This window comes from Astyanax mexicanus, chromosome 19 (assembly GCF_023375975.1).
Source record: "Astyanax mexicanus isolate ESR-SI-001 chromosome 19, AstMex3_surface, whole genome shotgun sequence".
Lineage (NCBI taxonomy): Eukaryota > Metazoa > Chordata > Actinopteri > Characiformes > Acestrorhamphidae > Astyanax > Astyanax mexicanus.
In genome coordinates this window covers 11701593-11725079 of record NC_064426.1, presented here as the reverse complement: position 1 = coordinate 11725079, position 23487 = coordinate 11701593, and the positions used below count along the sequence as shown (strand labels likewise).

Here is a 23487-nt window from a genome sequence, read left to right as displayed (position 1 = left end):
AGCGGCCAGCCATAAGGTCAAAAGACGAGGAGGACCATCCACGCGCCGGGGGTAAACAGGCTTCGGAAGGAAGGCAAAAGAAGAACCTTACCTTGTAGGATGACAGCACGCAAGCGCGGGGAAAACCGTAGCAGCATCAGGAGAAACAAACGGCCTACCAAAAGCCGGGCCAGGCACGGCAGTAGCTAAACAGGAGGAGGAAGAGGCCGTGCAGCAGAGGACCCAGGCAGAAACACGCTTGGCAGCGCAGCAGCAGATCCGGCAGAAGCGCCAGGTAGGGCAGCAGCAGCAGATCCGGCAGAAGCGCACCAGCAGCGCAGTAGCAGCTGCAGCAGCAGATCCAGCAGAAGCGCACCAGCAGCGCAGTAGCAGCAGCAGCAACAGATCCAGCAGAAGCGCACCAGCAGCGCAGTAGCAGCAGCAGCAGATCCAGCAGAAGCGCACCAGCAGCGCAGTAGCAGCAGCAGATCCAGCAGAAGCACACCAGCAGCGCAGTAGCAGCAGCAGATCCAGCAGAAGCGCACCAGCAGCGCAGTAGCAGCAGCAGCAGATCCAGCAGAAGCGCACCAGCAGCGCAGTAGCAGCAGCAGCAGCAGATCCGACAGAAGCGCACCAGCAGCGCAGTAGCAGCAGCAGCAGATCCAGCAGAAGCGCACCAGCAGCGCAGCAGCAGACCCAGCAGAAGCGCACCAGCAGCGCAGTAGCAGTAACAGTCGAAGATCTAGGCAGGAGCGCGCCAGTCAGCGCATCAACAGTAGAAGATTCAGGAGGGAGCGCGCCAAGCAGCGCAGCGACGGTAAAAGTTCCAGGGAGAGCGCGCCAGAAGGAGAAAGATCCGGGCAGGCCCGCGCCAGTCGTAACTGCAGCAGCAGAGGCCAGGGGAGGCGGAGCGAAGGCAGAGGGGCCGGGTGAACCGGTGTTCTGTTGCACTTTGCCACCCTGGCGAACCGTGCAACTCTAGTACAAAATAAAAAAGTAAAAGTGCTAGAAAAAGCCCCATATTCAAACATGCTTCAGCAGGAAATTCATAAAGCCGAAACAAAATATCGGAGGACAGTTTAGAGCAAGGAGGGGAGACCACAACTTAACAGAAAACCATTAAAGAAGAAAACAAACAATGGTCCCGCGCATGGGCACTGGTGTCGAGAAGCACATCTCGATGGGTTGCACAATACGACAGAACACTGCGTTGCAGGGATAGGCAACCCGGAAGCAGATCCACAACGCTCTTCAACAGCGACCAAACGAGAGTCCGAACTCCACACCGAGACAGCGAACGCCTGAAGGACCGGGACAGCTGGGGCTTATCGCCGACATTGGGCTGGGGCAGCGGCGGGACACAGCAGGAGGGGGTAGAGAAGCGGGCCGGCCAGCCAACGGCGCGGCGCGTGGCAAGCAGATTTCGTCTTCCATGCACCGCCGACCGGACAAGGGGAGCAGCAGCCGTCAGTAGGAGCGGGAGGCGCCGGTAGCAGGAGCGGGAGGCGTCCGACGACAAAGCGGCCAGCAGCAGGGGGCCAGCAGCAGGAGGCCAGCACGGGACGCCGGTCGGACACACGAGAGGCGAGAACGGGACATAAACGAGAGAACTCCGGACGACACTAAGAACTATCTCGATATTTTTTTTTTATTTTTGCGATAACGATATTTTGACGATATTTTCCAAAAAATACAAAACTATTCTAAAAAAAGTATTCAATTGAACATGTAAGGTTCAAAATATGGTAAAAAACAGGACATTTTTTAGGCGCTTTTCAGATTTTCTATTTCTATTTTTTATTTTTAGATCCATAAAATGGTATATTTATGTGGATGAAGTGTTTTAGTAGCTCTATATTCTGCTATTAGACGTTTTAAAATCACCATGTAAAATTATAAACTGCTCCCTAGATATGATAGAGATCTGAACCTGGGATGGTCCTTTCTTTCTGAAAAGGACTGGAAACTTTAGAAGAATAAAAACTATTAATTTTATAACTTATTTCGCAATAAAGAAGGTCTCTCAGCCTGTTCTCTCCCTATAGAATAGACCCGCTGGAGCAGATTTTCCAGAGGGAGGGGGAGCGCTCTCAGAGTGTCCGGTTTCAGAGCGGGCCTCACCTCTGTCCCACATAACTCGCCACCTGATTGGCTGACAGAATGTAGGGGGCAGAGGGGGGCTCTCAGTCTGCCCAACTACCATGGTAACACGCATGCGCAGTTTGATCGCTCCAGAACAAAGGGAAAGTCTCAGAACACAGCGCTGGAGTTTCCAATAGTTTTAATCTGCGTTGGATTTATAAGAGCGCTTCTCAGACATAAATAGGGATTATTGGGGACTGGATTGATGGATTTTCTGATGGTTGGGTGGATTCTGAAGCCAGTGCTCTCAGGTAGGTGCTGATTCGCTCTGTTTGCGTGTGGGGGTGTTCTGCAGGTACCCCGGGCGGATCAAAGAGCGTGTTTTTATCACAAACCGGACCGTCTAGCGCACGCTTTCAGCTCTAAAACGAAATACAGCTAAATGTGACTGAAAAGTAGAGATTCTTAGCTTTAAAATGGCATATTGGGTGTCTATATTGAGCCTATACTTACTCAAACACAGCCAGATATGAATTATGATATTTTTCTGGCCCGCCGGCGGGACAGGGCGTGTTAATACTAGAGACCTGCGCGGGACAGCATTTCCAGTCCTGCTCCCGCAAAAAAATATGATTTTCAGTCCCACTCCCGCCCGCAATTCCCGCATGATTCCGACGTTCGCGTTACTGCTCAAGGCAGTTCTTGTCATTGGCTTGAGGAATTAAAAGTGATTTACTTAGCTGAACACATCACTAAGCTAGCTGCAATGACAAAATATTCAAATAAACAGAAATATTTAACCAAAATAACAAATAAATTCTTACACAAAACAAACTAAAAAGTAAACAATTAGAACTAAAAAAAAAGAAGTAACTAAACAAAACCCACCTACAGACCCAAACAAATAAACGCCACAATAAAGCAAACACAACTGAAAGCAAACACAACTGAAAGCAAACAGGGCCTGCAGGCCAAGGCCCTCTCTTTAAGGAAAATAAATGAATAATAAATCGCAAAAACAAATAAAATTAGAAAACAAACAAACTAAACTAAACCCAAAATACTAACGAAACTATAATCTAACGAATTGCAAAAGATGAAAAATAAAAACGTCACACAAAAGTAGGAAAACAATAAATAAGTAAATAATAAAGTAAATAAACTGCGTCTGGACAAGGACACCAAATACAATAAATTACCCAGAAACAAAGAAATAAACAAACAACAATGTAACGACTGCCAAAGCACCAGCTTAACCAGAACCAGCACAAGGAAAGGAAGAGCAGCTAAGGTTAGCTTTCCGAGACTTTCCGTCTGCCTCACCCGCCTGCAATGAGCTTTCAAAATTTGCCCTGCGCTGCACTACTATGCATTGGGTCCAGCGGGTGCAGGTCTCTACTTTATGCACAACGCACTCTGAGTTTAGTTAATCAGTTGTTTTTACTTACATTATGTATATGTATAAATATATAAATAACAGCCTTAAAATACGATGCAGTTTATTAATTTTTGGCGATTTAAAAAAAAAACAAAAAAAACTCGATATTACAAAATTACACATCGTCAAATCAACATTCACGATAATTTCGCAAACGATACATATCGCCCACGACTAGTTTACACCACAGAACATAAAACAGAGCTGTTGTTCTGGTAACATTATGTGATTTTCATTAACACAAACGTTTAGATCAGACACAATTATTTTAAACTACAATGTTTTAGAAAAAGTTGGGACATGGTAAAGGTATTATGTGAGGAAACGTTTCAGGTGTTGCGTTGTCTTATTCCTCCTGCAAACACCTCAGTAGGCAGTAAGAGTACAGGGTCATTTGGAGATTCTTTGCTCATCTTTTTCTCCTTACATTTTTTGTGGATACTGCTTGTCTGTACTGTAAGTACCCTGTAAGTGTTTGGCATATTTTTATCTAGATTTCAGACTTCTGTATGTATCAGTATCTTATTTTAAGGGTATATTTGAACCCATGCATTTTCTGAGTGGATGCGATGGCACTACCACAATACTGCCACTTTGAAAAATAATGACTTTTCGGAATGTAAATGTAATAAATGGGTTTACAGGGTGTGTTTTCTATTTAGATTAAATGGTGCTGAATTTTCTGTAGGAATTTTGTAAATATAGTGGTTTTCTGTAATGATAAATTACCTTTTTTAAATTGTCTAACTTTTTTAGCTCTATTTTCTAAACATTGGGTTCTAACATCAGTGTATCATTGTCATTTCAAACATACCCCGGCAAACAGCACACAGATTGTGACTGATCTCAGAGAGCTGCCCTGGAGCTGTACTTTGAGGGAGAAACCACGGAACCACAGTTAATGTCTTTCAGTCCCTCAGTCTTAGCTACTGCCCTCAGATTTTAACTTGGTGGAGCACTACATCACAACTGGCTTTTACAGCAGCAGAAGGTGGCGTTGAACAATAAGAGAAGCATCATTCAGACAAACTGACATTCAGAACTTTACTAAAACCTGTGTTAGGTGTTGATAGATGTGTTGATATGTATATGGACAAACATCAATGTTGACTTAAAAAACAGGCAAACATAACAATAAAAATATTAAATATTAAAAAAATATTAAAATCTGCACTGCTTGTTCTCTCAGTCATCCTATCATCTCTTCACTTGTCTGACATAGCCTTGCTAATAAGCCTGTTGGTCATTTAATACTATCATTACCTTAAACAATGTGGCTGTTCAGATGTGTTCTCCTTGGTGCAGTTACTGTAAAAGGACACATGAAAAAAAGGTTTTTAGGCTTAGAAATAAGACCACAAAAAAAAGTTTTTTTTTTTACTTTATATGTGTTAAACATTTTATCAGGAGGTCTCGTGCTGCACACCTCCCTTGTATCCTTCACCACATCCTGAAGAGACATAACAAATATATTTACACCATACTGGCATTTCTCTATTTTAAACCACCAAAACCCCAAGTTTTAATTATGGAACAGTGGGTCACTCAACTCTTTTTCAAAAATAACATCTATAATAGTTTAGATTTTCTTAATTGTTATGCCTGTTATAAAGAAAGCCATTGATTCACTTGTGGTAATCGTTGAGAAGACATTCACGCTGAAAACAACTTTCAGACTAGCTTGACGGCTCATTGTCATTGTCTCACCATAAGTCAATGCTAAACTTGTCTTTCTTTGTAGAAAACGTTCATATAACTCTAACACCTGATACGTCATCAAGATGGCATCGAGCATGGCTGCCGTGTTGCGAGCTCCCACTTACTTTTGCAGTTTTTCTTTGTTTTTGTGTTTGTTTATCATTCTTTTTGCACTAAATGTTACTGGCATCATCACCTATGACCGACAAACACTGGAGTCAGATCGTTGATCACTCACCGCAAACCGGACTTTGATTTTTACACCGGTGATCCTTTGTTTGAGCTAATGACCTGGTTATCCGCGGACATTCCCGATTACGCCATCGAACCCTCAGGGTTTCCTCTGCAAAGCGCCGACAGATTCAAAGAGCTCTCCGGGAAAAGCAAGGGAGGTGGTGTATGTTTTCTGATCAACAGTGCTTGGTGTCATCGGAGGAATGAACATTTTATAGAGTCCTTCTGCTCGCTGGAGCTGGAACATCTACTGCCGGCCGGTGTGGCTTCCGTGTGAGATTATGAGACTGCCCATACGGAAATGTAATATATGCACATATATGAATTTGGCATATATAATATATATGGTCATATAAAGCAAAAACTTATATGAACGATATATGTCCAACATATATGAAACCTATTCAAAATTGGAACAATTTCATATAAAGACATATATGCCTGGTCCATAAATTATGTATGGTTATGTATGTGAATTACATATTTTGATCTATATGTCATATGTATGTCTGGCCCATAAATTCTGTATGGTTAAGTATGTGAAATACATATTTTGTCCTATATGTCATCCATGTCTTGCCATAAATTAGTGTATGATTATGTTTGTGAAATACGTCACATATGACCCATAGAAACGCATAGTTATGTGTAACACATTTTTCTCTCCATATATGTGCTGCTTCTTCATATACATGTGTCTATTTATATTATAAATGCGAATTGCAATTCCAAAATTCTTATTTAAACACTTTATTTAAAAGAGAAAAATACTTTACTGAGTTTTATGCAGATATGAAACCACAGCACTGTTGAAACAAATCCTCTACTGGATGACAAAGTTAAACATTCACAATTTTGGTATTAATGGAGGCATATTAAATGTCCAGTTGCTATTAGTGGTGGTAAAGATAAAAAACAGACAAAAAAGGGAAGATGCTTTTTCTCAGTCTTTTTTAAAACAGAAATAGATCCTCAAAGTGTAGCGGTGGAGGCAAAGCTGTTTTTTTTTAACAGAACTTGAAACAATAATAATTTTTTTTTATCCACCGATGGTCAATTTTTCTCTTTGATGCCGCAGCTCAGTCAGTTTTTGATTTAATGCAGTCCCCAGTTAGCCCCTGGTGGTGCCAGGGAATTTGTGGATCACAGCATCTGTAACAGGTGAAAAATACTGCATTTCAGTTTTTATAGATACATTTAACCCATAGTGACATGCTACAATATAACATCACCACTCCAGAAATTACTTAAACTTAAGACTAGTCCACACTTTACACAGGTTGTTTACTCAGTGCATCGATTTATTATACACACAGAAATGGCATTTTATGTCACTGAATAATTTATTATTATTTACATCAGCTTATGATTATTCAGGAAGAGAATGATGAGAGGGGAGAGAACTCATAACTTTAGATTAGAGTTAGCTCCTTCTTGTTGTAGGTAGCAAATCTTGTTGTAGGCTTGCAAAGACTCATCATGACACATAAGTGAAGTGCAAGGTATTTACAGGATGTTGGATTGGAAGGAGGAGGAGCTTCACTCATGTTCCTTCTCCCAAATCTTAGTTGTTTCATAATTCCACTAAAACCCCATTTTACCCTAGCCCCTTTTTTTGATAAGCTGTTAGTTAATGTATCTGTGATGTCTACACATATATTTTGTAAATATTCTATTATTTTGTAAGTGTAACACTGAGAGGAGCGAACAGACACCATAGTCTATGCCTAGCCTGTGAAAAAGTAGATTCACATTCATTTACAGCAAATTAAATACTTTTTTTTTATCAATTACAGCCCTAGTCATGATCAATAATCTACTATAGGTCATATAGTTACCCATTAATGCGTTTATTTTGGCGATGTGCAGTGCCCCTTTGACCTCACCAGAGCCTCACTTTTTAGATTTCCCACCTAAAAAAAAGAGAAGTTTAGAACAAAATGAATGAATTTTCATTCTATGCAATTATACCTCCATGCACTTCCCTTTTGGAACACAAGTCTGGAGATAACCATGTCCAGTTTTGTTCTGACCAAAAGAGATGGTCTTAGATCTACTGAACCGTGGTCAGTTTCACTTGCAGTGTGAAAACACTTTTGCTAAGTGCGGACCACGCCTAAAGATGTAGAGAAAGAAGATGAAAAAAGGGGAGGGAACTCAGGGAAAATTGGGCTGGAGTTCTGAACTGCGGGCTTGAAGTAGCGTGCAGTTATATCCCCAAAATTGGTGCTTATAAGGAAGCTAGTTTGAAATGAGCCTGTCCCAAATTGTCTGGTTGGGAACAGATGTATATGTTATAAGCTTGGGAAGACCACCGGCCGAGGAGCTTGATCATGTGCTCGGGGATTCCTTGCCTGGAGGTGTTGGATGCTGCATGCGGAGCCAAGGATCTGAATTTCTGTAATTGAAAACGAGAAAGAATCAGCAATAGAATTGGATGGACCTGGGATGTGAACTGCTTTAGTGATGAATTGATGCTTAATGGAGTGCCAAGTGAGACGACGGATAAAAGGCAAGATTTTTAGTGATTTGGAGCAACTTTTATTGATGTGGACCGCGGCGAGATTGTCAGAGTGGAGTAGAATAGATTTTTTCGACCATTCATGTCCCCAAAGGAGGGCAGCGATGAGGGCCGTATATATTTCCAGAGAGCGCAGAAGAATCGTGCAGGTGTGCGGCGGAGCAGATGAAGTTCTCCGGCCAAGCAGAGGCGACCAGAGGAAGGTGCGATATCTGTGAATAGCTTAACATCAAAAGAGCTGGAAGCTGCATTGGCGTATAAGAAGGAAATTCCGTTCGGTTGCAGAGGAAGTACAGCCAGAAACGGATTTCCGCTGTGCAGTATTCGTTGAGCGTAATGAATGGTGGAGGGATCGGACAGAAAAAGCCAAGCGGAGGAGGTGGGAGATGAAAGAACGACCCTGGGTTCGATTTGGGTTGTGAATAAAAGTGGCCGAGGAGGTAACAAAGTTGGTGCTTGGTACGTGTTGGGGACGAGCTTGTGCTGAGGAAAACTGAGCTTAAAAGGAGGCGAAAAGATCCCGAGAAACTCTAGAGACTTGGAGGGACCAACAGAGTTCTCCGACAGCGGGGCACGGAGGCGAGTGAAAGCACTGGTCAAGGCTTCAAGACTCCGCAAGGGGGCGAGGAAGGAGGATCGATGACGAAGGATGTGAAGCACGAACGGGAGCCTGTGTTAAGCAAAATCCAGCAGAGCGCCTCAGCAAAGGAGTCGAGTTTGGGGTTACTTTTGCACCCGAAAGCAAGGTGAACTGAAAAGCGGACTCTGAAAAGGCACCAGGAAACCACGTCAGCCAGACAGCTAGGCCCATCGCAGGAGAATGAAGGTCAGGGAGCTCCAGCATGGAGCTGAGCGGGTGCTGCAGACCGGTGAGGAACGGTGAGAAAGGAGGTGGGGAGAGAACTGACAGAGTAAAGGAAGGAGAAAGGCTGGCTGGAAGGGGCAGATTGGAGAATAGTCTTGCCAACTGTTCAGTAAGGAATGTAGCTATTGTCTGCAATTTGTGATTACCGTATTTTTCGGGCTATAAGGCGCACTTAAAATACTTATTTTTTCCCAAAAATCGTCATTGCGCCTTATAATGCAGTGCGCCTTGTGTATGGATTTTGCTTGTGTTTACTGACCTCGATTTTTATGTGGTACACGGCGCTCTGTTGTGCAGAATTCCTCACCCACGCCAGAAAAAGATCCCCCTCTTGGGCTAGCGCGCGGTTACCTTTGACTGCCGTACTGCCTCTGGGCTGTGGTTCAGGGTAGCTAGTTTCCACTGTAGCTCCGTGGCCAGAACAAGGTGCCGGTAAACTTTCCTTTCCACCCGTTCTGGGGTAATAGCACAAACTGTTTCTTTTTAGCGCCCACTTCTAAGTAAAGTTAACCTCTTAACACGCGCTGGCCCACCGGCGGGCCAGAAATATTTAATATTTCATAACTGGCTGTGTTTCTGAATAGTTATGAACAGTTACAGGTTAAATATAGACATCCAATATACCATTTTAAAGCTTAGAATCTCTGCTTTTGAGCTATTTAGCCTATTTAGCGGAATATCCTTTCAGAAAATAAACATTTAGGGCGAAATATGCCTTGGTTATGATTTTAATAATTCATAACTCTCATATTTGCGTTTATCGTTCGTCCATATTTCATCGAATGCGGTCATGTCATACACCATTCGAACCGTCTGGCTCTCCGGATTCCAGAACTGTGCTTTTACTGTAGGATGTATGTTTCATGAATTAGAGCTGCGTCAGAGCGCATGTTTCCAGTAATAAAAGGCTCTCCTTTTGTCCTGGGGTAACCTCCGGTCAATGCCGCCACCCCCCGAACACACACCCGCGCTCAGCCACAGGTCCTACCTTCAAAACGCGTCCAGACTAAAGAGAATCCATCAATCCAGTCTCCTGTAATCCACAGTTATATCCAAACAGCGCTGGAAATCACTTCATCCAGAAATGAAACTTATCCAATCTTTATCTCTGTTTTAAAACCGTTTTATTCACCGAATTCGGCACAACACGCTATTATAGTCAGAAGCCTCGCGGACTAATGCGGTACTTGCTGTGCTTCAACATAATATTATGGTCTGTCGGAGCGTTGCGGCTACCGTTGTCAGGAGCGTCGCGGAGTAATACGTACTTGCTGTGCTTCAACATAATATTATGGTCTGTCGGAGCGTTGCGGCTACCGTTGTCAGGAGCGTCGCGGAGTAATACGTACTTGCTGTGCTTCAACATAATATTATGGTCTGTCGGAGCGTTGCGGCTACCGTTGTCAGGAGCGTCGCGGAGTAATACGTACTTGCTGTGCTTCAACATAATATTATGGTCTGTCGGAGCGTTGCGGCTACCGTTGTCAGGAGCGTCGCGGAGTAATACGTACTTGCTGTGCTTGTTGATTTATTGCTCAGAGATGTTGTTATTTTTCACAGATATTGTGAAGGATTTATTGCTCAGAGTTATTGTTACTGATATAAATAAAGTTTCATTTAGTGCGCCTTATAATGCAGTGCGCCTTGTGTATGGACTAACACTAAAAATAGACCGTTCACTCATCGTGCGCCTTATAATACGGTGCGCCTTATAGTCCGAAAAATACGGTAAAAAAAAACGCCTAAAATTTTAGAAATGTTACAAATGAACTACTTCTGTTGCTTTATAAATAGGCAGTCACTTCTCCAAATAACTTCATTTTTAACGTACTGTTGCTCGGTCAGTCAGCAGCAGCTTTAGGTATGTGCAGTTCGTTGCAGCGTGTTTGAGGAGCGGTGTGGGTGTGCTCTGACTGAGACTGCACTGTGAGTTTTGTGGGCAGGGCTCACGGCAGCACCTGCTGCTCACTGAGGACAGTAACTGAAGAGCATGTGTGTTCATTTCAGAGTCGTCAAAAGTCTCAATAACAAACGAAATCTAAGTTGTTAGGTTGGCAACACTGTTGGAGAACAGCAGAGGAACGCAGAAGTGGAGAAGGAGGATGACTGAGGGAGGGGGTTGGACGACTGGGGGAGGGGGAGTTGGACGACCGAGGGAGGGGCTGGACGACTTAGGGTAGGGGGGGGGGGAGAGAGAGATGAGAAAAAACGTCCGGGATTATCAATAAAGAAGGAGGTAAGGAGGCAGACAGGTTGGGATCGGGGCCCAGAGGAGGACGCGCTGAGGCTGAAGTTGGTGCCGTGCCAGGGGCGTGAGAGCTGCCGCGGTGGTGAGTTGAGCAGGTGACATCATCAGGCCGCGACGCCGGTGCGGCTCCTGCATGCTGTTTACCCCCCCAAGAGGAGAGGTTCAGCGAAAAAAGTTCTGCTTTTGGAGCAGAACTGGGGAAAGGAACGCCGTGGTCCTTGACAATGGTTCCCGCTGCAACCCGCTGCAAATTGTCCAATCGGACATGCGCGAAGGGGAAGGGGGAGAAGAGCGGCGGGAGCGCTGAGATCCTGGGGTGCGCTGGTGAGAAACGACTAGAATGAGTAGAAGTCGGAGTAGAACCAAGAGTAGCCGGAATGGAGATAACTGACTTCAGACGATGAGCCCGGCGAGGGGGAGCAGGAGCAGAGACAGGCTGGCTATGAGGGAAGAGGCCCTCGTCAGAGGCAGTTAGTTAGAGGTCCGCGGTCGGAGAGCAAGCGATATGCGAGCAGGCAGGTGCGAACTTTCGTCACGAGATTAGTTAGTTAGGGCAGGTATTTATAGGGCGGTTGATTGATACGGGTTGGAGTAAGAACGTAGAGTTCGGGCATGGTCCTTCTCCCAAACTTTTGTTATTACATAACATCATTTCTAGTTCAGACCAATTATAGGAAATCGAGGCAGGCTATTATCAGCCTTTAAACAATAGAAGAAGAAAAAGAAGAGCTGTTGTGCTGAAGTCTGACAGTATGAATAAAATGAATCTGGCAGTATGAATAAATCAGGTCACACAGTTTATTCCTGTATCTACCGGAACTGTAAATGAACCCTTATTTGTAAACAAATATAAAAGGAATCCCTGGGGAGAATGCACACTCACTCAGTTGCATAATGCTACACAATGCAGTCGAGTAAAAAAGTAAGATCATTTACTTTGAAATGTAGTGTTAGTCACCCAAACATGAAAATACTTAAGTGAAAATAAATAACTCCCTAAAAAAGCTAAATAACAATTATTTAATTACTGAAACATGTGATTTTATAATTAGTGTTTTTTCTCTTGGTCAACCACTACTCCACTTGTTTGCCTCGTCATAAACATGAAAAAACATTAAGAAAAAAGAGACATTAGAGTAAATGATTTAGGATGTATGAAGTATTAATACATTGTAATTTGTGTAAACCATGCCAGATCCCACTTTGATTAATTTAAGGGCAACAGATAGAAGCCTAACACCTGGAAATGCATGTGTATACACACTTATATTTTATTAATTTAACATCAAATGTGTGGGAATGACAAAGTTGTAAACGACTGACTTTGCAAAAAAAAAAAAAAAGCAGAAATATTCTGTTACATGCGTATATGCACGTTACAAAAAAAACCTTAAAGACAGCAGCCTTTTAAATCTGTCGAATTAGTCTGTGTCTCAATTCAGGGGCTGCATCCTTTGAAGGACTCATTTGAAGGCCGATTACGTCACCGCGGTGCGACTAGGCTGTCCCATTTCGAAGACTCCTTCGAATGTGGCAGATGAATGCAGCCTTTTTTTCCTCAGAAACGAAGGATCCACTGGGTGTATCCTTCACAGCCTACAGTATCCCAAGGTTCATTGCGGCTTATTTCAGCACGAAAAGGGCGGTGTCAGCAGAGGAGTCGGCTGTATTATGTAGTATATGTAGTATTATGTAGTTTATAGATATATAAATATCATTATAGATACTATAAATATTTTTTATAACTTAAGTATTATTTAGTTTATATATGTAGTAGTATTATGTTTAAGTTGTTATATGTTTATATATATATATACAGATACAGCCTTAGTCGAGTGCTCATCTAGAATTAGCTGCCCGGTTTGGTCATTTAAAAATATCAACTAAAAAAATTTCAACTAGGTAACTTCTAGTAGCTATTTCTAGCTATGTACTTGACTAAACCTAGCCAGGCAACACTGGATAGAGTAGCTAACTCAGTCAGTGCTAGATGACCAGGTTTAGTGGATTTTACTCAGCTAGAAATAGCTACTATACCTAGTTAACTATAAAATAAACTGCCCTCGTAATCTATCAGCAGTCCATCTTAATTTTTTCAAGTAACTTAAGCAGCTAGTTAGAGTAACTTTACATCACTGTATGAATAAAGAGATGCCTAGCTAAGCTACTTTAGCTAATCTAGCTAGGTTAGCTAGATTTAACGTTACCTGAGATTTTGTAGACGGAAGTCTCAGATAAGGTCCATCCGCCTCGGGGTTTCTTCAGTTCAGTCCTCCACTCGATAATGAATATGCTTCGGTCATCCAGTCCCTCCATAAAATCCTCCACGTTAAAGTTTCTAGTGTTGGAAATTGGAACAATGCTGCAGCTCCTCTTTCTCGTCCTTCCATCAGAGTAAACATGTTGAATGTTGACCGGTAGCAGGTTAGACCCAGCAGCAGCAGCGTCTCTCTCTGACTATGGTGGCTTCAATCGCGCGGGCGTTCCATTAGGTTTAGAATATTATTGGCTCACACTTCACGCGCACTTTTTAAAGAGGCATTACATTTACTTAAAGTCAACAGTTTAAAGTCAGTTTTTTTAAAGTAAATATAACTAAATATAAAGAATTTTGTAATCATAATTTTACTTTGAACATAACGTACATTTAAAACAACAATTTACGTTTCTAAGTATAAGTAATGCCAATATTGTGGGGTCTTTTTATATATACTTTTTGTTCATTTTATGTAAATAATAAAAAAAATAAATATTTTTTTAGTTAGTTGTTAGATTTCATTAATGTTCACTAATGTTTTCATAGCATTAGATTTGAGTTTTCTGTGGTTTGTTTTGGGGAACCTTATGGCACTTAGAGTAAAAAAAGTATTGCCACCCCAGGAACGTTCAAAGATTAAACATTTTGTTTGGTTTGTTGTAGGATAACAAAGAACATAACCTCATGGTTCCTTAACAGTCAGGATAAGTGTTGTTTAGGATTAACAAAATTTTGGGATATGGAGCGCGCCTCAATTACAAGCTCCACCCCTTCGCCCTATATATACCTCCAAGTCACAACTCACCTCTGTGACAAACAAACTCATGTGACGTTGAGTTCTCAGTGACTGCTACAATGGACATTGATCTGGATGCCTCGTCTGCTGGCGTCTCTCATCCGATCCCTGGGCCACTACCCATCATCTCGGTGCCAGCTAGGTTTCCAGCTCCTCGGCCCGGCATGGCCGCCCAGCAGCCCGGCGCTCCATCTCCCCAGCCCAGCGAGATCGCTCCCCAGCTCAACGTGGCCGCACAGCGCACATGGGCTCTGGGCGCAGCCGCCTTTCATCTCAGCCTTCGTCTACTCCTGCTCAGCACTACCGGCGTGGATTTCGACAGGACGACTCTCCTGTGGATTCTACCTCCCGGGCGCTGCTTCCTCCACCTCCGGTTCCGGCCCACTCCATGTCTGACTGGACTGTTGCTGGTTTACAGAGGGTCCTACGGAATCGCGGAATCCATTTTGCCCGCTCGGCTCCCAAAAGAACCCTCTTCTCTCTCCTGCTCGCCTCTGACGCTGCCATTTGAGGGTACCCTGCCGGGCTTCCTGTGATCAGTGCGCATCTTCACCAATCAGAAGCCCTGGCTAAACTGTGATGTCTGCTCTGCTCTCAGCGTACGCAGTGCTGCTTTCAGATCTGGGAATACAGAAGAGTACAAGCGAGCCAGCTACGCTCTCAGCATTCAACATCATTCCCTTGCGGCTCGATGTCAAGCTCCGGGATTTGGGTCTGAACAGCACACTGTGCAGCTGAATCCTGAACTTCCTGTCAGACCGACAGCAGGTGGTTAGGATGGGAAACATCCTAGGATGTGAGTTAGGATGGGATCTCCATCAACGGGACTGCGGTGGAGAGGGTCAGCAGCTTCAAGTTTCTAGGTGTTTACATCTGCGAGGATCTGACATAGGCAGATCTCTACTACCTCAGACGACTAAGAAGGTTTGATCTGAACCCCAGCATCCTCAGGACTTTCTACACCTGCACTGTGGAAAGCATTCTGACTGGCAGCATCACCACCTGATACAGAAACTGTACTGCTCTAGAGAGGAAATCGCGTACAGTGCAGAGAGTAGTGAGTACAGTGCAGTACATCACCGGGGTTCAGCTCCCAAACCTTTTGGATTTATACACCAACCGCTGCCTGAGGAAATCCAGAAGAATCATGAAAGACCCGTCCCATCCAAGCCACTCCCTGTTCGAGGGAAGCGAGGAATGAAACAAGAATAACCAGGAGAGACAAAACAACAGAGACCAACGAAGACCGACGAAGAACAAGAGACAAAGGAAGGCTTTATAGCACACAAGGGAAGTGGAAACACCTGGGGCTAGGGGACGAGCTACTAATTGACACAGGTGGAAAAGTACTGAGACAGAACACAGAGACATGAGACAAGGCCAGGACGTGAAAATTTCTGTGCAATATTTGTCTATAGTGTAAGTTATTAGCAGTGATGGGAGTAACGGTGTTGAAATAAACGGCGTTACTAACGCGTTACTTTTTTCAGTAACGAGTAATCTAACTAATTACTCTGACTGTAACTATAACGGCGTTACCATTTCCCACACCCCGTTACTGCACGTTACTTTAGCAGCTGAATAAACTTTTTTTTTTTACTTCGCACATACAGACAAAGAGCCCTATCATACACCCCGTGCAAGGCGTGTAGCATGGCGCGTTGCCATCTGTCAACAGTCTATTTTTACGCCTTGCACGCATAAAACTCAGTTCAGTTGAATAAAAATAAGTAAGGACCTGTAAGTTAATCAAATATTGTCAAATATAAAGGATAGGTTGAGGTTTTGGTGAGCTGTTTTCATGATTTAAAACTGAAACTAACCGAAACTTTTATTATTCTGCACAGAAATCCTGTGATTGTTTTAAATGAGTTTTTTAATAGATTGTTGTTTTTGTCCATTCTTTTATTTTGTTTAAATATACACTTTTCCTTTGAGTGTGGTTTGGTGTGTTTAATTTTTATCCCCAGACTTTTTTTTCAGTATTAGAAGTCTCATTTTTTTTGGTCGTGTGGAGTTTTTCGTTTCTTATTTTTTTTATTCGTTAGATTACATTTTTGTCAACATTTTGGGTTTATTTTCGTTAGTTATTTTTCTAATAATAATAGTAATTACGTAATTTATTTTCTTTTGTTCATTTTTTTGACGGGGCAAATAACAAAAGTAATGCAATAGTTACTTTTACTGGTAACTATTTACTTTTATAGTGAAGTAACTCCGTTAGTAACTCTAGTAACTATAACTAATTACTTTTTCAAAGTAACGTGCCCAACACTGGTTATTAGGTGTATTGTTATTAAGTGTACTGTGTATATAGTTTATACTGTAAATCTAACTGTATGTCTTATTTGATATTATATTTTATTTTATTGCTCTTCTTGTAAATATTGTTCTCTGCACATTGGAGGGAATCTGCACCAACGTTTATACTCCTGTAAAACATGTACACCTGTACTCTGTGACGTGACAATAAAAATCTTGAAACTTAAATCTTGATACTATACGCTCCTCCAGCATCTTTCAGCTGACAATCCCTTAAATAAACTTATATTTGGCTGCTCATCATTAATCAAGTAATTAGAAAACCTTAAAAATAAAGGCTTTAACTTCAGTCTTAAAAATTAAATCATGTATTTAAAAATGTTGTTACATGTTTTAAATTAAATGTTTTATTTTTCGTTTCTTTCTTATTTTGTTCCTCAAGTGGCTTCTGCTGCCTGCCAGACCATTACTGTAAATAAGAACATGTAAAAAAAAAAAAACACTCTAGTGAGAATAGACTATTGTCACATGTATTTGTGCCTGTAACATTAATGATTTAATACCTTTTCAATGTATGTATGTATTGTCTGAAGGAATGTGTTTTACTATTATCCCAAACCCAACTTTAATTGTTGCAGTGAGGTGTACAGTTTACGCACTTCAAGTCAAGTCAAGAGGCTTTTGTTGTCATTACATCTGAATACAGGTACACAGTGTAGTGAACTTACGTTCCTCCAGAACCATGGTGCAACATAGAATAACAAGCAATATACAACATAAAGTGCAGGAGTGATGATAGTGCAACATAAAACTATAACACTAAATAACAATAAATACAAAAGACGAGACAATTTAAAGACAGGACAGTGCAGTACCGATACAGTATATTAAAGTGTATAGTGAGAATAAGGTGCAGAGATGTGTAACATACTGTAACATATAAAACATATATGATCACAGCAGTTACTGAGGTAGAGAGCTTATGTTTTTTTTTTTTTGAAGAAGCGGCAAATATTGCTGATAGGGATAGAGACATTTGAGTCTTTGTGTGCTGAGAGAGTGAGAGTGATTGTGTGCGTTTGTGTGAAGTTCAGTCTTTGTGTGTGTGAAGAGTGTTGGGGGAGTTCAGTTCAGTTCTGTGTAAGTGTGTTGGGTGTAAAGGACCTGAAATCCATTGCCACCATAAATCCAATTCTATCTTAATTTAACTGCCATATTAAATTCTTAAACAGTAGTGAGTCTGTTTAAATGCTACTGTTGAGGTTTAGATTTGTAAATAATAAATGTATTATAACTTTATTATCAACATTATAAAGTATAATAAATAGTATAAAATGATCTATGAAATAAGATCTCTGTATAATAATTAAATCAATCAATCAGTCAACCATTATTTTGACTCAGAAGTACATTTTCACCATAGCCGAGCATTTACAAAAACAGGGATTGACATGACGAAGAAAATAATAACTAAATGTAATCCTTTTAAAATAACAGTAAATCAAATGAGCCCGACCTGACCCGCCCCAAAAACTGTCATTATGAGCCCGACCTGACCCGCCCCATAAACTGTCATTATGAGCAAGGGCGTAGGAGCGGGCTTGATATTGGGGGGGGACACATTTGCAAATAAGAACCAAAGCCCACCCTATAGTTTCCTAGAACAACATTTGTGCTTTTGTTTATAATTAGTTACATCCAAAAAAAGGTGACTTTACAACCTGAACATGTTACTCCACATTACATTTACTGGTGTTAGGAAAGAATTATGCATGCAAAGCATGAATTATATACATAGCACAAAAACTGATCAGTTATCACCTAATATTCAAAATAATATAACAGATTTGGTTATTATTATTATTATTATTATTATTATTATTATTATGTATTGTATGTCAATTCTGTTGTATATTTGCATTTTCTCCACTCTTTAAAAAAAAAAAACTTTGGGTCCTGCGCTTTAATATTTAATATTTTTCTACTGAGAGAATGTAACTACGTTTCATAGAGAGATTTTTGGCAGAAGTTAATATAAACGTCAGGACATGTGGTCTTACTGTTAACTACATATGAACAGGAGTCAGGTTAGATCAGTGTTTCTTGACCCTGTTCTTACATATTCTTCTGCATACTCCCACTGTTCTCCATATTCTAGAACTTTCTCTGTTTAAATGCACTTAATAAAGTAAGTGATGGTATGATGTGTCTAATAAACTGCTGGATATACATAATGATTAATTTAGGCTCCATAGGGGGCTAAGAGATTTTAACAGGTAAACTCAATAAATGACTGTTTATTAGCTGATCAGTTGGATCTGATGGAAAACACAGTTTTAGGGCAGTGACCAGGGTTAAGAAACTGCTTTAAACTACCAAAATTACCCAGTGTTGTACTAAATTCTGTCTATCCCCTACATCCAGCTTCTAGCAAACTAGTTAGCCAAGTTAATTTTCGTTCATTATTGCTTACAGTAAGTCCTGCTGCAAACCTAAATTAATAAACAGTTTAAAAATGAAATAGTGATTAGCTGATCAGGTACAGGGCAAGCTGAACATTACATATACATATAGTTTTTTTTTTTTACTTTAACCTTGACTCCCAATCTAGCTAATTCCAAAGTTTAGCTAACTCACAAACACAGCTGCAGTTTATTAATCAGTGGGTTAAATCTGTGTGCTGATTCAGAGACGTGTATTTTTAATCAGCTATCAGAAACATATCATCACAGTTTACATGGTTAGATCCCATTACCTTATTTAAGAAAAAAAAAATCGCCATATATCTATATCTTACAATCAGCTGCACCCCAGTCCCGCTGCTAAATCACACAGCGAGGGAGCGGCTTCCCTCCCACCAACACACTGACACATCTGCGCGCTGAAAAACAGCAAGCTGATTGGCTGTATCTCCTGAGAGGCAGAACTTAATTCCTAAACCGACTCCGTGATTGGACCGGTCTGTCTCCTCATTAATAGTACAGCTGAGCTGAGCGAAACAATATCATTTTTGGGGGGGGCGAATCCACCTGTTCCTAATATTGGGTGGGACATGGGTGGGACACCTATCCCCCCCGGTTCCTAAGCCAATGATTATGAGCCCGACCTGACCCTCACCATAAACTGTCATTATGAACCCAACCCAACCGACCCCATAAACTGTCATTATGAACCCGACTCGACCCACACCATAAACTGTCATTATGAGCCCGACCCGCCCTATAAACTGTTAATATGAGCCCAAACCGCCCCAAAAACTGTCATTATGAGCCCGACCTGACCCGCCCCATAAACTGTCATTATGAGCCCGACCTGATCCGCCCCAAAAACTGTCATTATGAGCCCGACCCGATCCGCCCCAAAAACTGTCATTATGAGCCCGACCTGACCCGCCCCAAAAACTGTCATTATGAACCCGACTCGACCCGCCCCATAAACTGTCATTATGAGCCCGACCTGACCCGCCCCATAAACTGTCATTATGAGCCCGACCTGACCCGCCCCATAAACTGTCATTATGAGCCCGACCTGACACGCCCCATAAACTGTCATTATGAGCCCGACCTGACCCGCCCCATAAACTGTCATTATGAGCCCGACCTGACCCGCCCCATAAACTGTCATTATGAGCCCGACCTGACCCGCCCCATAAACTGTCATTATGAGCATGACCTGACCCGCCCCATAAACTGTCATTATGAGCATGACCTGACCCGCCCCATAAACTGTCATTATGAACCCGACTCGACCCGCCCCATAAACTGTCATTATGAGCACGACCTGACCCGCCCCATAAACTGTCATTATGAGCCCGACCTGACCCGCCCCATAAACTGTCATTATGAACCCGACTGGACCCGCCCCATAAACTGTCATTATGAGCCCGACCCGATCCGCCCCAAAAAATGTCATTATGAGCCCGACCTGACCCGCCCCATAAACTGTCATTATGAGCCCGACCCATCCCGCCCCATAAACTGTCATTATGATCCCGACCTGACCCGCCCCAAAAATTGTCATTATGAGCCCGACCCGACCCGCCCCATAAACTGTCATTATGAACCCGACTCGACCCGCCCCATAAACTGTCATTATGAGCCCGACCTGACCCGACCCATAAACTGTCATTATGAACCCGACTCGACCCGCCCCATAAACTGTCATTATGAGCACGACCTGACCCGCCCCATAAACGTTACCAAGAAACTGTGTCTGTGCCCCGAGTCAAACAAAAATGTCGAAAAACTCAGTCAATTCAGATAACTTAACGTATATTAAACAATCATATCCAGACTGTAGTACTAACACTTCAAACCTAAAGATTTACTTAACATTAGATCTCTAAATTCAATAGCAGTTTTAGTGAATAAAATGATAACTGATCAGAAATTCGAAGTTCTGTACCTGACCGAAACCTCCACATTGGGAGGCGTTTTCGGAAACCTCCGTTTTCAGTGACCGAAACGCCGTTTTCATGTGGACGGAAGGCCAAAACGGAGACAAAAACCTCTGTTTTCAAAAATACCCGGGTTCATGTGGACGGGACCTAAATCTGGCCGACTTCTCCGTCACACCTGGTTCAGCAGCTAAAAATCTTGGAGTTATTATAGATTCAGATCTATCTCTCTGCATTCGATAAAAACATATCTAATGTTACTAGAACAGCTTTTCTACACCTCTGTAATATTGCCAAGCTAAGAAATGCCTTACCCTTGCATGATGCAGAAAAACTAGTCCATGCCTACATTACCTCAAGGCTAGATTATTGTAATGCGCCACTGTCTGGATGTTCCTGCAGTAAGTTAAATAAACTTCAGCTAGTTCAAAATGCTGCAGCCAGGGTCCTCACTAAAACTAGAAAATTTGACCATATTAGTCCAGTCATATCAGCACTGCACTGGCTTCCAGTCAAATTCCGCGTAGACTATAAAATTCTCCTGTTAACGTATAAAGCCCTACACGGACTCGCTCCTGAGTATTTACAAGACCTCATCTCCTGTTATGAACCACCGCGATTACTCAGATCTCAGGGTGCTGGTTTATTAGTAGTTCCTAAAATTCAGAGGAGCTCTGCAGGAGGAAGAGCTTTCTCTTATAAAGCGCCTCAACTCTGGAATAATCTCCCCGAATATGTTCGGGACTCAGACACAGTCTCAATCTTTAAGTCTAGACCGAAAACTTACTTGTTTAGTTTAGCTTTTGGTAATTAATGTTTTTTCCTTTAGATAAGGCTGCAGATTCAGGGGTTCATGGACAGAGGGAATTGTGGTAAAGTGAGATGCTGGTGCTGTTGTTCTCTCACTGCACAAGGTCACATTTAGGTTTGTGGACGGTGGAGTGGGTGGATGCTGGTGTTTCAGGGAGCCCCAGTGTCTATATTAGAAAAAACTATGTAGGAGGAAGAGCTTTCTTTTATAGCTCCCTAACTTTGGAATAGCCTCCCTATTTATATATGGGACTCATACACAGTCTTTAAATATTTGCTCAAACTTTTGAATAATGTCTCATTACAATTTCCTTAATTTCTCTCTTACTATTCCTTTCACAGTTCATCCAGCAAACATAAACCCTGCCCTAATCACCTCCTTTCTCTTTCTCTCCCCATGTCCTGAGCTGCTGCCTCTAAGGGCCCATCCCACTCCAGCAGAGTTTTTTAAAACCAGTCCTTTTTCTTCCCTGCCCTCTCTGTCCCTCTCTCACTCTCTCTCTGTATCTCTCTTACATGTGCCAAGATGCCCGGCTGGCCGACCTGCCTGGATGTGTCCATTTGTGGTTCCAGTTTTCCGGAATAAGCCCTGTGACTCTACTCAGCTGAATTATTACACAACCTTCCAAATTCCTGCTTTTTTCTCTTTCATTTCTGTTTTCTCTATCTCTTCTACATGTATGGAGATGCCCTGTTCCTGATGTTCCCAGCCTGGCTCTCCACTGCCCGCTGTGTTGCATACTGATCACACCTACTCACACTCAGAACCTGTTTCTACATTAGCCATAGTTCTTCATTATCCATTATGTGATCAACACCTTGTCACATTAAGAAATGAGTACCTGATTCTACATCAGTTAAAGCTCCACATTATCTCTCTGCACTGTTGTTTTGTTCTGTTATTTGCAGAGGTGGAAAGTAATAAATTACATTTACTCAAGTTACTGTAATTGAGTAGATTTTATGAGTAATTTGTCATTTTTAAAATTGGTAATTTTACTTTTACTCAAGTACATTTTGACACAAGTAATTTACTTTGCTACATTGGAAAGCTCCCAATTACTGAGTAAAAAATAAAATGCTGGGAAAAAAACAATTAATTAATTGGCGTGGATGCGCCGGAGCACGGATGCTCACGCGTGGAATAACGGGCCATTAACTTCCTCGTGCAATACAATATGTGCCCCGCCGGACAGAGCTGTCAGCTTTCAAAACTTCCACATCAAACCTGAGAAAGCATGTGGTGGTAAATATTTTTATCATTAAACAATCTGCTTGAATGTTAAAAAAACATATAAATAGCAGTTAAAGCATAGCAATGACAAGTTAAAAAATAATAATGAACTGTAAAACTGTAAAAATACAGTTTATAGTCACATATATGACCATAATAAAAGTTATGGTCATATAGGTGACTATAAACCGTATTTTTTAAAAGTAAAAAAAAAAAATTTGATTATAGAAACATATGCCACTTGTTCTTGAAAATGTTTTATGGAGTGGTCTGAACTGCCTGAAAGGTCCAAATTATTATGTGAAATAATAGTTCATTAAAAGCAATTTAACTTATGATTTGTTGTACTTTTTTACATAAAATAATTAAAAGTAACTATGTAACTTTTACTCAAAGTACATTTTAAATTGAGTACTTTTTACTTTTACTTGAGTAGATTTTTAGATGGGTACTTTTACTTGAGTAGAATTTTAGCAAAGTAAAGGTACTTTTTATTAATTACAGTTTTATGTACCGGTATATGAAAAGTTATGTACTTTTCCACCTCTGGTTATTTGTTTGTTATTTGATTGTACTGAGTGGGTCGACCCAAAGGGGGTGGGTTCCTCTGACTGAGTCTTGGTTCCTCTCAGGATTTCTTCCTCTTAAAGGGAGTTTTTTCTTGCCA

General features: G+C 41.8%; 1 protein-coding gene and 2 long non-coding RNA genes across 3 annotated transcripts in view; 1 reads left to right on the top strand and 2 right to left on the bottom strand.

Moving 5' to 3' along the window:
• The window catches only part of cenpx (centromere protein X), a 43893-nt gene extending 21367 nt beyond the window's left edge, over positions 1–22526 (top strand). Inside the window, exon 5 of the mRNA XM_022666186.2 lies at positions 22113–22526. Coding sequence (XP_022521907.1) covers positions 22113–22172 — 60 coding nt within the window. The 3' untranslated portion in view covers positions 22173–22526. The remainder of the gene's footprint in view (positions 1–22112) is intronic.
• LOC111191371 (uncharacterized) lies at positions 6166–7342 on the bottom strand. The gene is made up of 2 exons (XR_002649463.2): positions 7270–7342; positions 6166–6583 (listed from the first exon to the last, which is right to left on the bottom strand). It is a non-coding gene; the product is annotated as an uncharacterized LOC111191371 (long non-coding RNA).
• LOC125784440 (uncharacterized) lies at positions 19631–20218 on the bottom strand. Its single transcript, XR_007427244.1, has 4 exons — positions 20161–20218; positions 19945–20016; positions 19837–19908; positions 19631–19692 (listed from the first exon to the last, which is right to left on the bottom strand). It is a non-coding gene; the product is annotated as an uncharacterized LOC125784440 (long non-coding RNA).
• Positions 22527–23487: the final 961 nt, after the last annotated feature.